This window comes from Cupressus sempervirens, chromosome 4, assembly GCF_028749045.1.
Source record: "Cupressus sempervirens isolate cs-2001-9-10 chromosome 4, ASM2874904v1, whole genome shotgun sequence".
NCBI classification, from domain to species: domain Eukaryota; kingdom Viridiplantae; phylum Streptophyta; class Pinopsida; order Cupressales; family Cupressaceae; genus Cupressus; species Cupressus sempervirens.
In genome coordinates, this window is record NC_143121.1 from 840,209,770 (window position 1) to 840,227,701 (window position 17,932).

The window sequence follows — 17,932 nt, forward strand, 5'->3', positions numbered from 1 at the left end:
TGAATGTCGGAGCCGGATTCTAAAACCTATGGACAACATGTCAAGGATCGCGATGAGCAGAGCAATTGGGGAGGGTGTCTTCGATTACAAATTTACATGGAGAACAAATAGCGACATAATTGGTTCCTTCATTGGATGTATGGTGAGGGCAAGGGTGGATTCTGATGCTATTATCCGTCTTTGCTGTAGTATCTTCGACCCTACGTGGAGGAAGGGGCTTGAACAAGTTGTCTGTAGTATTGACGAAAAGCTGAGGATTCCACTTCCAGAGAAATACATGGATCTCCTGCCGGGGTTGCTAGAGTTGGAAGTTGCTTTCCATCGTCCATCCTTAGTTATTCGTGAAAATTTTGCCTTCTATAGAGAATGGCCTAAAATGAAGGCCAGTATCCAATTCCTTCTCTATTGGAGGGGCATTGTGGAGGAGGAGAATAGAGATTGGTTACTCAATTACCTGAAAGCTTTTAATGCATACATTTAATCCGAGGTAACTTTTGAGGATCTGGAAGCCCTAAAGTTTTGCACTCCAAACGCAGAGAAGACAAGTAGGGCTAAATTTGATTTCGAGTTTCTTCCTAATTTTCATGTAGAGAATCCTAATGACATCTCTGATTTCATAATGGTATATAGGAAATAAGGAAGTTTTGTTGGTTCAGTTGGACAATGTGTTTGAACCAAAGTAATGTGAATTGGACCTGGCTGAAACTCGACAAGGGTAACTTGACTCGTGACCCAGCTCCGACTCGGAAATGACTCGGTCGTGACTCGGCAAAGTGAAATAATCTCAAAATTTTGAGATTTTTTAGGATTTAAAGAACATTCCATGCACCCATTATTAAATAAAGCGTAAAGACACAATAACATAATTAAATAGAAGATAATTTGATCATAATGCACATACTTAAAGTTAAAAGTCAAACATACATTGATTACATAACTACAATACTACAAAAGATAAATTGCTAAATACTATATTACTAGTAATTAAAGTGTAAAGTTTAAACTTTAAAGTTTAAACAATAGCTGAAGGAAATATTATAAAAGTAAAACATAGAATCATATATAAAATGATAAATCCATGCAACCCATCAAAATGTATATGTATTATGAAATGATAAATCCAACACATCAAGATTCAATGAATCAATAGTCATCATCAAATGTTCCAAATTCTAATCATATATTAAGTTAAACAAAAAGTTAAAACAAGACTATAGCTATGGCTCCTAGTCGGAGTCCTCATCGTCATCGTCATCGTCATCCTCATCCTCATCCTCATCCTCATCCCCAATCTCAGCCTCAGTATAATCTATAAAATGCCTCTTAGTAAGGCGTCTAAGGTAGGTCTTGGATGTCTGATTAGCCATAGCATCTGCCTATGAGGTGCCTTTAGAATCAACTATAGTCTCTGGCTCTGCCAATGCCTGTGAAGTGCCACTAGGAACAACTAGAGCTCTCTGGTCTTCTGCTGCCATAGCCACAACCTCAGTCTGGCCCTCTCTATCTGCCTGGTCAAGCCACTGTAGGTCCTCATCATCAAAGATAGGATCAATAGCCTCAGTGATCCACTCAGACTCTGGATCAACCTTCTCTAGAGTAATCAGAGAGGTGTCACTATCCAAAATCTCCCTGATCCCAATGCACAGGTTGTAATGCACAAAGACTAGCCTATTCATTTTTTGCACAGACAACTTGTTATGCCTCTTCAAGTGGATGTGCTCGAACATGCTTTAGTTGCGCTCACATCCAAAAGTGCTACTTGGTTGGCTCAAAATGTAGATGGCGATTTGCTAAAGGTTTTTGGTTGAAAGGCCCAAACATTTGCACCATCTATCTGAATTTTGAAAAAAGGAAAACAAAAAAATATTAGTCTCATTTCAAAATTTGAACTTTAAAGTTTAAAGCTAGAAATTTAGAAATTAGATTGTATAAGGCTTAAGTTGCAATTTTTACCTGGCTGCAATTTTGTACGACCTTCTTTGCAAATTTGACTTGAAAAAATGGGCCCTGATGCATTATTATAGGGATCCATCTCAAGCAATATATCTATGGGATTACAGGACATCTTTGATATCATTGTGTAGAAGCCACTAAGAACCTCCTCATCTGCCTTGAAATTGTCACTGAAACGGTATGATAGATTGGGGTAATAGGCTACTACGTGGATGGGCTTATGAAGCTGATTTTTCTATCTCCTATCAATTATGTCCCAAATAGGGCCATAGTTTTCCTCAACTCCTACATAATTGGCCTTAATAGCCTCTTTGACCCTATCCATGCCCTCATAAATGTAGCCCATAGAGGGCTTCTCGCCATCAGCAACTCGTAGGAGGGCTACAAGGGGCTCAATGATCTACAAAACAATTAAACAAAAAACAATTTAGTTAATGATGAAACTTTGCAAAGTTGCACCATAAAAATAAAACAGAAATATGTATGAGATAAATTAATTTATAAAATTTTAAGACTTAAGCTTTTAAAATTTAAAATTTAAATTACCTCCACAATCTTCGAACATGGCTCTCAAAAACCTTCATCATCATAAGTGCATTTTGTTGCATCTATCCCTGCAGGGCTGGTGGCAAAGGAGGAGGAATTCCATTCTGGACCAACAAACATGCACCTCAAATCTAACCTTGCAATCAACAAGGATTTTAGTGTGGTAAAATTAGAGGCAAATCTTGTGATACTAGGATGAGCCAACTCGTTTCCCTTTGTGTATTGCCTTAGTGTTGAGGACCAAGGCATGATTATAGATGAACTTACAAAGATTTTTGGCCTTGGTAACACATGATTTCACCCTTACAAACTTGCCAATATCCTCTAACATGAGGTCGATGCAATAGGCTGCACATGGAGTTCAAAAGATTTTTGGGTGTCTCTCCATCAAAAGTTTTCCTGCAGCAATTTTAAATTAGTTAGTAAACAATGAAAAATTTTGACGTATTGGAAAACTTCTAATTTTCAAAATTTAATGAAAAACTAAAACACTTTTTTTAGAAGTAGAACTTAGAAAGTTAGAAGTTAAAATTTTACCTACAGCAACATAATTAGCTGCATTATCAGTCACCACTTGGACAATATTGTCTTCCCCCGCCTCCCTTATGAGCTCCTCAATAGTCTCACATACGAATTTTCCATTTTTCACATGTGAGGAAGCATCTATAGACCTCAAAAACATGGTGGAATCTGAAAGTGAAAATTAAACAAAATAATTATCATTCAAGAATCAATAGTCAATAAGACAAAATTTTCGTTATTCAATAATACATTAAATTTTAGACTTCAAGAAGTAGAGGATGATGAATTACCTTTGTTAGAAACAAGAAAATTTAGGAGGGTCCTATTCCTCCTATCTGTCCATCCATCCGTCATAATGGTACACCCCTTTTGGCTCCAAATCTTTTATGGTCCTCCAACTCAAGTTTCATCTCCTCAACCATATCTAGTAAGAGGGGGCCACTCAACTCATCTTCAGTGGGGGCTTTGAACCCCACACCACAGATGGAAACTGCATCAATCATCCTCTGCCAATAAGGAGTCTTGTTACATTTATAAAAACATTTTAATTAGCATATTTCAAATTTTCAACATCAAGTTAAAAGTATAAAATTGAATTTAAATTTTAAAACTTAAAACGTAAAACAATCAAATATAAATGAAGTTGAAGTACTTGGCTACTATAAATGGAATGTTGCAAAAAAATCAAAACTTGCAAATTGCTCTTATTCCAGCTTCATGTACCTCCCTATTCCAGCCTAAGCTCTCAAGTGAGGGTTGTGCACGAGGAGTGGAACGCAGTACAAAAAAATTGTCCAACCTAGATTTTCTGACTCTAGGATGAAAGGTAAAGCCAGTAGGCCTAGTACTACTAGAAGGGGAAGCAGCCGTAGTAGTAGCACCACTAGCAGTGCAAGGAATAGATGTAGAAGAAGTACAATTAGTAGAAGCACTAGAATGATAGGGGGGAAGGGGAGAACCTTCTCCAACACAACCTACTGACTCAGAAACATTTCCAGATGAGCGTGGAAGGGAACTAGAACCAATCTGAGCTAACTTTTTTAATTGTTTTTTTTCTAATTTCTTTTCTTGTTCATATTTTTGCAAGGCTACATAACAAAAACGTTGAGCCTCAACAGTTGCAAGTCTAGAAGGCTCAGTATCATGATCACATATGCCAGCAATATGGTATTTCAATCTATTTATCCCCCCACTATTAATGGTTTTGCAAAATAGGCATTTTGTTTGAGTTCTAGTTCTACCCGGAAAGTCTATGGTGAACTTCCAACACTCATCTTTTTTATTGCCTTTAGAGAGCTTGGGTTTTTTACCTCTAGGAGCCATTATGAGTAAGGAAAAATGTAAAGGTTGCTGCAATAAGACATTTTAGAGCAAATGTTACCATTTAAGCATTGTATTTTATGAAGATCTAAAGTAAAAAAAAAAAATCATAAACAAACAAAAAAAATTCATCCAAAAAACCCATAAGCATAGAGAAAAAAATCTTTAAAATTTAAAAAATCAACTCTTACCTCTTTCAAATGCTTTGGGAAGTGTTGAGAAGAGTTCCTTTAAACTCCTTAATGATCTAAATGCAAGCTCCAATGTCACAAATGCAAGCTTTTCTCCTCTTCCTTTCAGCTGGTTGCAAAACAAGGAAACTCTATATCTCTTCTACCTCTCTCTCTCTCTTTCTTCTTTTCACAATAGAGTGTTATGGAAGCCCTTTTAGGGTTATAAGAGTGAGGAAGAACAAAAAAAACATTAAAAAAGTATGTAAAAAATATTATTTTAAGCACCCGATTTTCTGCTTGCTGCGGCCGAGTCAAGCTGCTCGAGTCAGGCGAGTCACCACGTGACTCGTGAGTCAGGTGAGTCACACGAGTTAGGCCACTTGACTTGCCGCTCGTGAGTCACAGGTCATTATGACTTGGCTGGGTCATTGTGGCTCATTGACTCATGTAACTCGTGTGACTCACCGCGAGTCACGTTACTTTGGTTTGAACTAGTGATCGTTCAAGCCGATATGTTATTAGGGTTGGTCGTTTACTATATAGCCTTATACTATGTTTTGGTGTTTGTACTGGACTGTATATATACCCATGTATTTAGTAGTCACTCTGTGTTAGGGTTGTTTGTAGTTCTTTTACAATTGTATGGAGATCCTAGATTCTCTATTTTCTAATGGATAAATGTGATGATAATATTATGCTATATGGTTCCTATGAATAGCTCCGATTTTTTAAGGTTTAATGTATGTGTTTATCTTTTTCCTGTTTGGCTTAGTCTTGGTTAAATATTTAGTCTGTATGGTATTTGAGTAGTCGATTCTGGCTGTATTTTGATTATATCGTGAGTTCTCGATTCTTATGACCCTCTGATGATTGCAATAATAAGGCTGGTCGCTATTTTTAATCTCATTAAGTATTTTATCTGGATGCGTTGTATTTACTCGGGTGGAATTTACGCCCCTGCAGTTCGGGCTCCCTGCTCAATTCTTTAATAACTTAGGACTTCGTTTCTATTTTTCTTTTCATTTGATGATGATGGTAGATGGCATTATGAAGATAGTTTTAGTATTTATCGTGGATCTATTCTATGTTGAGGAGGCTCTACAAGTCAATTTACCTCCTGCCTTCTGTTTGGTTAATTCCTCCCGTTAGCTATAGGATTGCTTTTACTTTAATTATGGTGGGACTTGTTTGTTTGGGTTGATCTAGATTAGCATTTTTGTGGCTAAGCCTTTTGTTTGATATTCGTATTGAGGCTCTCAACTTAGTTCATTTAGTTTATTAGATATGGGTATTTTATCAATATTCTATGATTTCATTGGGCCAGAGGTAGCTGATCTGTTGTACGCTCTCTGTGTTTAGGCTTCTCTGTATGTTTGGGTGAGCTGAAATTTAGATATTATGTATATGGCAGAGGTTAAGTTTTCTGGCTTGTGACATTGAAAGTAATCATTACATGGTGCTTCGGTTTTGATCAGGTTATGCAACTCTTTGTCTTCTGGCAAAGTGACTTCTTTTCCTTAATTTGATAGGCATGTAATATTTTCGGTTTCTCCTTGGTTAGGGGCTTGTATTGTATAAATCTCTCTGTCGCATGGCAGATTACTAGTATTTATTATTAGTCTACTCATCTTAATAATAGTGGCATCTATGTTATGATTAGTAGATTTATTAGTTCTTTCGTTGTTAGCTTTGTTTTACAATTGCCAATCAGTATTTGGCTTCGTAATCAGCTGGTAGTTGTTTTGATAATGGTAGATTTAAAGATTAGGATAATTTAATGACTTCGAAAGGCTGCCATTAATTATATAGTTGTTATTTTGTCACTAACCATGTTGGTTGATTAGACTATAGGGAGGGTTGTATGCTTTTACCAGATTGGGAAGAATGTCAGCACAAGGCGACTTTGTACCCATTTGAAGCAAACATTGTAGCTCCTGACAAAGCATGAATAAATTCTAATTCAATAATAATATAATTGCTCTGGGGTCCCTCCCTTATATGCTGTAATCAAATTTGATGTAATGTAAATATGATGAGATCTGATTGGGGTATGCCCCTTTTAAGTTGTAATAATAAAGGACGTTTGTCCCAGGCTAGACTAGAGGTTTTCTTCTCTGTTCTTTCCTACCAATGCCCGTTTGAATGGAGAAAGGTATTGTACTTTTTATCTTTTCAATTAATTAAATAAAAGCCTTGGCCGTTTACTGATTTTTTTAAAAATAATTATTTACAGTTTATTATTAAAATGAAACTCCTAAATAATAATTATTTAATTAAATAAATATAATTACGCCAAAATTAGAACTTTAATTAAATTTTGAAATTTAATTCTTTTATTTAATTAATTTCTTGATTAATTAAATATAATTAAAATATCTTTATAAATTTTTCATTAAATTATCTTTTAATTTGATTTAATTCTAACTAAAAATCACAATAGATTCACAAGAGGAACTATGAAAACCCATCATAAAGTACAAAATACTAGATCAAACTCAAGGGTCAAAATTATGAATTCACGTTACTTGACGAATTTGGAAGGGTAACCAACTCAGATACTTGTCCTACTTTCTAGGACAATTGGCTTAAGGTTAAGATTTGGACTCAAGAATTATCTCCCCTCTTTTACCATTGAGATACTGCGGTAGGGTATGCTCATCCTGGCAATTCAGGGAAGTCGATACCCAGTATCTACAATTTGCATAAAATCTACGCATATACTCATATATTCTAAACTAAACAGGCAATGGTGGGGAGTGGTGCATTATGTAGATTCCAACTAGCGGGTGATTACGACTTCCTCCCTCAACCACATCAGAAACATCATACATAAAGTAAAACATACAGGTACACCATACACATGCAAGTATGGGGTATCTCTAAAAACTACACATAAATCATTCATTTAACTTACATCATGAAATAACTGAAAGTCACTAAATGAACATACATATATCATAATTGAAATAATCATAAACACATGAAATAACTAAGTAACCCAACACATATATCAACTGAATATGAAATACATCTAATCAAATCCGGTAACCAAGAATTGCTAATCATAAAATATAAACATAAAACTGGTCGAAAAGAATCCGACAATATAACAAGAAAATTCAACTAGGGGTAGGCATTACAGAAGATGTACAGTCAGGCAGTGACAAAGGAAAGTTTGTTGGTGACGTCAGCGAGTACGCAAGCCCTAGTATCATACGTGTGAAGTTTTGTATAGATTATGAGCCGACAGTGCTATTGTAATTGTAATTAATTAATTATCTTATTATATTTAATTGGAAAAGTTTCAAGGATGACTCAAGGAATTACTTTGAAGATATCGTATAAAGGAAAGATGTTTTACTTGTTTGTAATGTATGAAATATCCATGAAGTGCGAAGTGCGAAAAGAAGCAGAGTGTTTGGTAAATGCGTGTAAGCAATCCAAGAGATTATTAGATGTGAGTTTTGTGATCTAGTTACAAGATCAGGAGCAGAGGTCCAGTTGACAAGACAAAATAAGAGGAAGTACATTTCATTTCTATTATTCTGCAAGGAGTAATACAAAGATCATTTGGATAGTAGTTTCATTGGTCTTGCCTTTGAAGTTGTTTGGGTAGTGGGTCCAATTGTTGTTCAGGGTTGGAATCTCCTAACAGGGATTCAAAGTCTCTTGACAGGGACTCATATGTACTGAATGTATTCATAGACTCCTAACAAGGTCCATCCTCTAACAAGGAACATTTATATTAGTACATCATTTTGTGGCTACCATCTCCACTGGGGTTTTCCCTCTAATCATGGGTTTCTCTAGTTAACATATCCAGTGTTATTGTATATGAGTATCTTGTTGTGGTTTCTGATTATATTGCTCATATGGTTAAAGTTTAATAAGGTTGATAATTGTGATATTAGTTGGATAACTGATTCGACCCCGCCCCCCCCCCCCCCCCTCTCTCAGTTATATGGGTGGACTATATATTTTAACGCTCCATTCTATTTCTCTCTCCCTATGGCATCAATGACAAAGGGATGTTTATCAAACTTATGTCCATAAATGCATGATTAGAAACTTTCAATTCAAAATGCATAAGAATATACTACTTTCTTTATCGAGGATTCTCTAGTGCTCCCCTTTTGAAGGGTTCAGTGCTCCCACTTGCTCTAGTGCTACATTTTGATGCATCTTCTCCTTTGAGGATTTATCAATGCAATCATTCTTCTTATTTCTCTACTTCTCTCCTTCTGTAAATCTTCTTCTTTGATATTGATGATAAGAGAATGCTTATCATATTACCATCAAGAATTCATTAATAGCTCAATACCCATTAGGTTCTCTGAAAATTATAGCATTCTTATCTTGTTCAAGCTTCTATAGCACAAACTTGCTATCTTTGATATTATTTGAAAGTCTAAGCCTTCAAAAGTTTCCATAGCGTGTGCTTTACACTGATATAGATTCCAGATCAATCTTCTTCCTTGATTCTAATAAGTAGATTTCTGTCTTCAATCTTCTTGTTCTTATCTAAAGACATCAATTTTTCTTTATCATCTCTCTCTTTTCTCAAAGGGACTAGAGGATAATGTCATACTTATCTCCCTATAAACTCATGCTTTTCTTTAGAAACTTAGAGGTATATGAATTGGTTTCTCCTCCTCTTTCTTTTATCTTCTTTTTCCAAACTTTTGTAAGTCTTTCCTTTTGTCTATTCTTGGCATCCTTTCTATTGTATTCTTTACATGGTTCCTCAAAGCCCTATCTACAACCTCATGCTATGTGCCCATAGTTATTGCACTTCTAGCGTACAAGATTATAATTCAATTGTAGATATTGAAGTCCCGACAAAAAGATGCCACGGGAACAATATAGAAAAGACAAAGAAGTCTGTCAGCATAGTCAAATCTACATATTGACAAACAAATATAAATAACATGAAAATGGCACACGAATTCAACCAACATGTCGAATAGGAAACAGGTCTACAAAAAAGAGGAATATTGACCACATTGTTGAATGCACTAACAATATATCACAAAAAATTATTACATCAAGATTACTAATGACTTCGAAAACCAATGACAAACAAACTGTGAAGAATTTTGATCGACAAAAACTGAATTTTAAAAATGAAAGAGATTTTATGTGAGTCATTGTGTAACAAACAATTTTTCATAACCAATTTAAAACTCCTAATTATCTTATATAATAAGTATCTAATTCCATTTCGCATGACAATGTCTTCCATTAACTATGATAAAGTAATTGTTTTCTACTCTAACTGTAATTCATATTCAGCTGATATAACGAGATAAATAAATACATTGCTAACATTTAAAACATTTCTAACAGTTAACACATTCAGCTAAAAGAAAAGTAAAGATAATCTTCAATAATAACTGACATATATATCCATTCAAATTATGCTATTAGAAAACTAAACTATCTAATTATTTTTCTAAGGATTAAAGGTAAAGTGCAATAGAAACATACTAAAATAACGGAGGAATCCCTTTATCTTGTTGATCAAGCCTCAACATTGGTGAGAGAAGAAGCATTGACATAGGCTTAACCTCGCAACCTCGGACCATACTTATCTCCACCCATCCTAACTTAATAGAACGGCCCTCCCTACCTCAGGATCGGGCTTGGGATGTTCTTAAGTCCAGCCATCCGAGCTACCTAGTGGTTTGAGTGCCCCATTAGTTATATCTGTATAACTGATGTCTATGGACAAACAAAATGATCTCATGATTGGCAACATATGCCTATAACTACCTTGGCCAAGGATTTCAATTTGGGTTCGTAAATCCAATTACCACCACTCGACTTGCCAACAGATTTCATCATCGGGACTTGCATGAGCTATTAAGTATGTTCATTACATAGTTATTCATTTCTGATTTCATTCTCGGTTCTTGCAAATTAACTCCACCTCTTTACCTTTCATGGCTTCTTTGGTGGTCAATCCTAGGTGCCTAAAGATTATGATTGTTCTATTATCATTACACCTCTTCACCATTCCATGGCTTCTTTGCTAATGAATTCCTTGGTGTTTGTAAGATTATGAACATTCTGATATCATTTACACCTCTTCACCATTCTCTGGCATCTTGTCGGTGAATTTATCAGTGTTGGTGGATCAATAAATATTATGATTATAAATACATGGTCGTTGATGTTGGTTCATTCATACATTCAAGTTTGTTACAGTTATGATAAGGATATTTGATGAAGATCTACAATGAACTCTTTATTAAATCGGAAACCAACAACAAGGTATTATAATCTAGTCTCAACCTATTAATGTATAGTCGGCTATGGTTTAATCATTCAAATTAGGAAAGAAAAGATTATGATTATGAAAACCTTTTTGCATTAATTTTCAGCTCTATCAATATGTATATGACAACAATCAGATAAAGAAGAACTTTGAATCAAAAATGCATATGTCATTTCTTATAGCCGACTACAGTCGGGCACATGCACAATAAGGAAGGAATTTCTATGAATTACGTTGGCGTTTAATCATGACTTGAGTTTAGATTGCGGTCGGTCTTCTCCATCCTTGGCCAAAACCCCCTTTTGACGAGTTGCTTTACCTGCTAGCTCTGAGACTTGGTATGCAAGTGTTGGTGGAACAGGAGAAACAAAATGATATCAGTGCAGACGAAAATGGAAGTTTCGACTAAGAAAGAGACTCACGGCTCGAATGAATTCATAGCAACATGGAGAAAGGTACATACTGTTGGGTTGATTCATGACTTGCTATAAAGATTTGCTGAGTCTCCTCAGCTCCCATCGGTTATCAAGAAGACCATTCGAATACATGATAAATTCGAATTTAAAAGGGAGAGAAATAAAGAGGGAAAAGAAATAAGGAGTTGAAGAGTTCAAATTTTTATTTTATTATTATTATATGCTCTAATATACATTCACGTATGTATATTGATGAAGTGACATCATTAGATTATATTACTATAATTTATTGGTGCCATTTCATTTTTATATTTATGTGTTTATAATAATGATAAAATAAGAAGATTTAATATTAATCTCTAAGGTATGAATTATATTTTAATTTATATTACTTTATGTTTTAATTATATTGTTTTCCTAATAGCTCATGCGGTCCCATAATGTAACCTATGGTCAAGTCGTCGTATCCTTTCCAAGGGAATCTTAGGTCATACCTGCCGATCTTGATGACTGAACCAAACAACCATCCCATTTTGATGATCCCGTTTAGCAATGCTTCCCTCTCTTCAGTCTTCTCCTGCAATCACTCAAGCAAAACATTCTTGCCAACACATTAATTAAAAAATATATTGGTCGTTAATTCAAATCATACAACTGCAAATCATCTAATAACAGTTATAGGTTACTAGTTATTTCACCAACGTCTATAGTAACTAACTTATTTCACGTGATCATGAAAGAAATAATTCGTTATCAATTGGTACAACGTATATAAATAACTAACTCGTTTCACATGATCAAGAAGAGAAATAAGTTGTTAACAGTTGACACAACGTTTATAATTAACTAACTCGTTTCACATGATCAGGAAAAGAAATAGTTCGTTAAACCAACAGTTATGATCAAATTAAAAATTAGGGTAAAATTTGGGATGTAACACATTAGTTGACTAACATAAGTTTTCAATATAAATGCATTAGACCACATAGTTGATAAAGAAAACATAATATGCTAACATGAAGACCTTATTGATAGGAGCTCCAAATACATGTATTGCACAAAACAAAAGGGGGTTAGAATATTGTAGGAGAGTGTGTCCTCCCTACTATGAATTTGTTAAACTTCTGTAGAATCTTTCGTGACATGAAAGATACACAACCCAGCTCAAATAAGTCTAAACAAGTAAAACTGAGAGGATTAATGGAATTGTGCTATAGGATACCTTCACAATAGATCTTTAATGTAACATTATTGTGGACTACAAAAAAATTCCTTATAACAATGACTTCCATGTTTAATATATGGAGTAATATTGCAAGGATTTCTCACATTATGCATAATGCATCTTGAATCATGGGTGCATGTAACACATAAAAAAACATAAGCAAAGATCTTTTCTTAACTATAAAAACACACCAAAAATACATATAGCATATAAATGAGAATATAAGCACAATCTTTGCTTTAGTTACATAAATCATTTTAATAAATATTATAGATTCCTTTCACTCACATTTATTTAAGATGGTCAAAATAACTTGAAGTTGCTTGAACCATGGAGAAATCACAAGATGCATTCATAAGCGACAAAAGATTGTCGAAGAGAACACTTCATAACTAGGACTCTAGTAAGGTATCTTCAACTTCTCAACTTATCAATTATTTAGAACACAGTTTTAGGAGATGATGAAGTATTCCCTATCTTATCCATTACCTTCTAACATTATTAGTATAATGCCCCTTTCACAATCACTGTTTACTATGGCTTTGCTCTCAAAAATTTGATTAATAATCTTTTATTATTGTTCCTCTTTCTGTCTTGGAATGAAATCTCCTCTATTGAAAAGGTCACTACCTTTCATTAGAATTAAGTTGTCACTTTTCATTATTGCCTTCGTGAGTAACATATTATTCCCCAAATTTCTCTCGCCTTCTTGTCTCACAAATGAAACATTCTCTCTTTATATCTTCCAAGGTGGAGAAGTGGTACACCTCTTCATCATGTGCGCCATTTGCAATGGTCACAATCTTTGCATAATTACTATTGCTCTAAAGAGTCACAAAACTTCATTATTGTTTCCCTTTGGAAGAGACAGCATTTCATAATGATCACCCTATAAAGTAGTCACAACCCTTCAACATTGTTTCCCTTCGAAAGAGTCATAATTTTTCATTATTGTTGCCCCTTTAGAAGAGTCACAACCTTTCAGATTTTATATCCTTTATTAATTCCTATACTCTTTTTCCTTTGTTTTTCTCCCTCTTCCCAAATGAAGTTCTCTTCTCTTTTTTTATTTCTAATGTTTAAGGGAGTCACAACTTTTCTTCATGCCTCTTGACCCTTCATTAACTTAACATTATTGCTTAATTTACTTATTTTGTTTTATTTCACATTTTAAATATTATTCATTTACTTATATTATATATTTTATATTATTCATTTAATTATCTTCACATTTAATATTGTTATTTATCAATGAAAATTTTCTTTACTATTATTTATTAAATAAATTATATTACTTGATTATTTATTCATTATTAAATCCTATTTGAGAAAGGGGACATTACAATGACTTCCCTTAATAAAAAACTACTTCCCAACTGAAATTTTAACTTGAAAAAGATACAAAAACCTTCACACTAATTACTACTCTTAGCGTAGTTGGCATGCATGGTAAATCAGTATTTCTTGTAATGATATGGAAGAAATCCAAAATTCAACAAAGCCCTAAGGGATTCTTACGCTCAACAGTCAACTATGCAAGTAAACCAATTATGGATCATCCTATATCAGATACTCAATAAGGTTGCATGAAGAAGCCCTAAAACCTTAGAAATAATTAAGAAAACACCTTCAGTTTGCAAAAAGAAGAATAGCCAAGCACCAAAGAAACTCAAATACATTAACAACCACTACCATTTAGCCCAACCCACCTAGCATGATAAAACATAGGGGATCAACTACATCAATGCCACTAAGCTTTGTAGGTTTTAATTTCGCCTAACCTCTTCTTGCCTAACATCTTTTATTAAATAATAGTACAACATCACAAACAAAAAAAAGAGACAACATTAGGATACAAACAGAGTTAAAAACAATAAAACAAATCACAGATGTAGTAAGACAAAGAACCTTATATAGTTAAATGATACACTAATGTTTGTGAAAGAAAATACAAAATGCCTTTATCTTTGTAAGAGAGATCATGTGAGAATTAACAATTTTAAAACACCACTCTTATTGCTTAACAAAATAAAATATAACCAATATTTAAAGCATGCCTTATGGAAAAGTTGCAAGGTTAACTTTGAGTAGAACTGCTTGCCGATTTTCCACTGACCTCCATAAAAGTCTCTGTTTTAGCTAACACTTTGGGTATGCCATTAATTTTCTTTGCAGCTACAAGCTTTTCTAAGCTGTACTTTCCACTTAAACCTACTCATGAAGGTTCCCTCTCTTTCACTCTACCCTCCAAATACGTCAATAGAGAACGAAGCCCCCCAATGCTAAAAATGCACATATCCACCTATATTATTTGCACAAAGGAACAAATCGCCAAGAAATGCAGGGAGATGAAGTGATAGTAGCTATCCTGCAAGAAAGAGAGTGAACCAAGGAAAGATGTAGCAGAGATAAATAGAATAGAGCCATCATCGCCCCCCACCCCCCCTCTTGTAGATTTCGTAATAATGGAAGATGAAAACTTTGGCATGCCTTCCCTTGAGAAATAACACATTCAAAACATATCATACCTCTCAACCCAACATTATCAAGAGCTCTGACACGCAAGTTTATACATGTCCAAAAGGGAAAAAAAGAACCATGAAAGGATCTTAGCTATCTTAGAATTAAAATTGAGAATCCTAGCCAGATTAAGAAAATGATATGTGCCACCTGAAGCTCCCCAAAATATTTACACTTAAAATTAGCAGAGAATAGTGATGGGGGGGAATAAACATCAAAGATTAAACTAAAACTAGGAGTAAATCTTGGGTGCTATCAGTAGCTCCTATCAACACTATGAACCAAGAAAGTAATCCTAGGAGGAACTAGCAGGAATAAAAACATATACAAGCAACAAATTGACTTCCTAGACTTTGTAGCAAAGATGGATAATTGGTGAGTTAAAGGAACAAAACCCGCAATAGATAATGGCATTAAGGAAGTGCCTATCTTCAGAGAAGTGCATAAATAAAAAGATACAGACAAGGGCAACACAAGAAGAAATCAATAAATTTTTATCCACAGAGATAAGATTTCATCAATATAGATAACGATACATGAAAATACAGAAAACCAAACAGAAGAGAATTAATCCTTGTACCTCAAACTACGGGGCAAAATTTAGAAGATCAAACAGCTGAAAGAGAAAGCTTCCCCACTCCCACTCCCACTCCAAATAAACAGATTGAAGCCACCAATTGATTCCTGTTGAGTTTCACAAATACCCTTTTACAGAACCTCCAAAAGACCATTCTTTTTCAAGACCAGCATATGTCCCCTCCAAAAATATGAGAAAATAAGACCCTTAAAAGACCACTTCACTGTGAGAATCTACATGCACGGTAATGAACTGACCAAGCCAAGTACAATCAGGTACAATTATAAATGCCCCCCCAAGAGTAACAGTAATGTTAATAATAATTGCCTATTTAGAGATCTCTTCACTTGCAAGGGATGTGAGTTTTAATGTGATAATTTCTAATAATTTTAGTTATCAATTTAATTGAAAGGTGTATGCTTTAGTCCAAGCATATCTTGTAGTAATCTTTACATGCCGTGCAAGCAGTCATAGCTGTAGGAGAAGTAGCCGTGAATCTTTATCGTATTCATGCAATCATTTGTAACCTTAATATTAAGTGCTATTTGATATAGTTTGTTAATAGTAATTCCTATGCCAACTTCTTCTTCAAATTGCCCTTCACTGAATATTCATGATTGTTATCTCTAGAATTGGTTATTTGTTAATAGTATTTAGTATGCCTTTTTTGCTTCTCAATTACTATTAATGTGTTTCACCCTGTATAATTGTACTTTGGTGAGCTAAAACTTAGTAATCATAAAAAACTTTGTACTGTAGTACGTATATAGTTCTATTTTGAATGCAACTGTCATTTTTTAGATTTCAATATGCCATATACATGTTTTAACCTTATCAGCTACTGCTAAACAACACAAGTGTGTAGTCATAGGTTGTATTCTTAGTCAAAATATATAAAAACCATTTGCTTGATGGGCGAGCATGTCAGCTTTTGCTCTACGTGTATCTCAAAAGACAATTTTCTTTAGCATGAAAGTAAATCACATTGTTCATAGTAAATTAATTTTCATTTTACACATAACTTTCCCTTCTAATTTGAAAAGCGGTTCTACTGCACATTTCTTCAATTTTGTTTCCCAATGAGAGGTGTGAATTAAAATGCTAACACGATTGGAGTTTGATGTATCATGACATGTCTATATTTGTTAGGTTCTTTCTTTTAAAGGACAAAGGATTTTGTAAAATGTTTTGTCTTCTGATATAAACTTCTCTTTTATCAAAAATACTTAAAAAATTTGAAAGCTGACCACCAACAGCAGCAACTGCTTCTTGGAAAGAAAAGTGCTGAAAAATATTTCCACAAATGTGAGAACATTTATAACATTTTTTTGCAACTATACTGATGAATTGTTACATTAAATTGTAATTACAGTGTTGGAAACTTTTTTAAGCGTCACTTTGGTGAGGAGGTATATTAATTTTTTATCAAGCTTTGCTCTTTTCTTGTGATGGATAATAGTGCAATGCTTGTTATGTTGTAGCTTAAGCTAAACGAGTTGGTTCAACTCATTTGAAAGATTATTGGTTTGAAGTGAAAGCTATAATATGCTGGAAAAGATCCACTGATTGCCATAAGTAATTGTTTTCTGCTGTGTTGATTTTTATGATAGATTGTAGACTACTTACTTGATCCCTTTGTTGCGGGCACTACTGGAGCAGATACCGAATCTGTATCAGTAAGTGCTGTCTTCTTTCAAGCAGTACAGAAAAGCATTTATATTTTTTCTCTGTTTCTGTTTCATTGTGTTTAAAATGCATTGATTTCCTTACTAGTGCTGTAGCTAGTCTGCCCCAGAGACTGCTAAGCAAACCAGGGAAATTTACAATTATTATTTCTTGCAATGAATTTAACGATGATAGGCTCAGCATGCTAGGGTTATTTATTGGAAGTTGATCACTTTAATGATTAATCAAGTGGGCTTTATCTTTTCTTTTTCTTCAAGCTTTTAGAATTTTTTTGATGTGCAATATCAGAAAAGAAATATTTTCAGTCTAGTCAATAACTGAAACTTTCGGAAGTTGTCTTGAAAATGTCATTTACTGGGCTAGTATTTATTAATATCACTTTCAATCAAATATCAACCAAATTCTTGAGGTTCAAGCTTTATCTATTTGCTGAGAAGTTGGGTATATATTCATTTGGTTTTAAACATTTACCATTTTATTGAAATCATTAATCCAAATGGACGAGGTACATTGAAGGATGTTTTGTGAATCAGACATCAGAACTCCAAGACACTGAATAACTAGCACTAGAAATCAATAACATGTTTAGACACATTGTAATGTACCAAGCAGAGAATAGACACAAAATACGGTGACAGACAACTATTAGCAGAATTCAAAGATCAGTTCCAGTCAATGAAACATCAAATATAGTGTGATAAGTCCTTTTACGATTTT

At 34.1% G+C, this 17,932-nt stretch overlaps 1 protein-coding gene across 5 annotated transcripts in view; it reads left to right on the top strand.

Moving 5' to 3' along the window:
• HEMG2 (Flavin containing amine oxidoreductase family) overlaps positions 1-17,932 on the top strand; it is a 346,786-nt gene that overhangs the window by 237,385 nt on the left and 91,469 nt on the right. For all 5 annotated transcript variants that reach the window (XM_089827105.1, XM_089827106.1, XM_089827103.1 and 2 more), the window contains 2 exons: positions 16,902-16,938; positions 17,140-17,205. In XM_089827105.1, the coding sequence (XP_089683231.1) occupies positions 16,902-16,938; positions 17,140-17,205 (103 nt within the window). The remainder of the gene's footprint in view (positions 1-16,901; positions 16,939-17,139; positions 17,206-17,932) is intronic.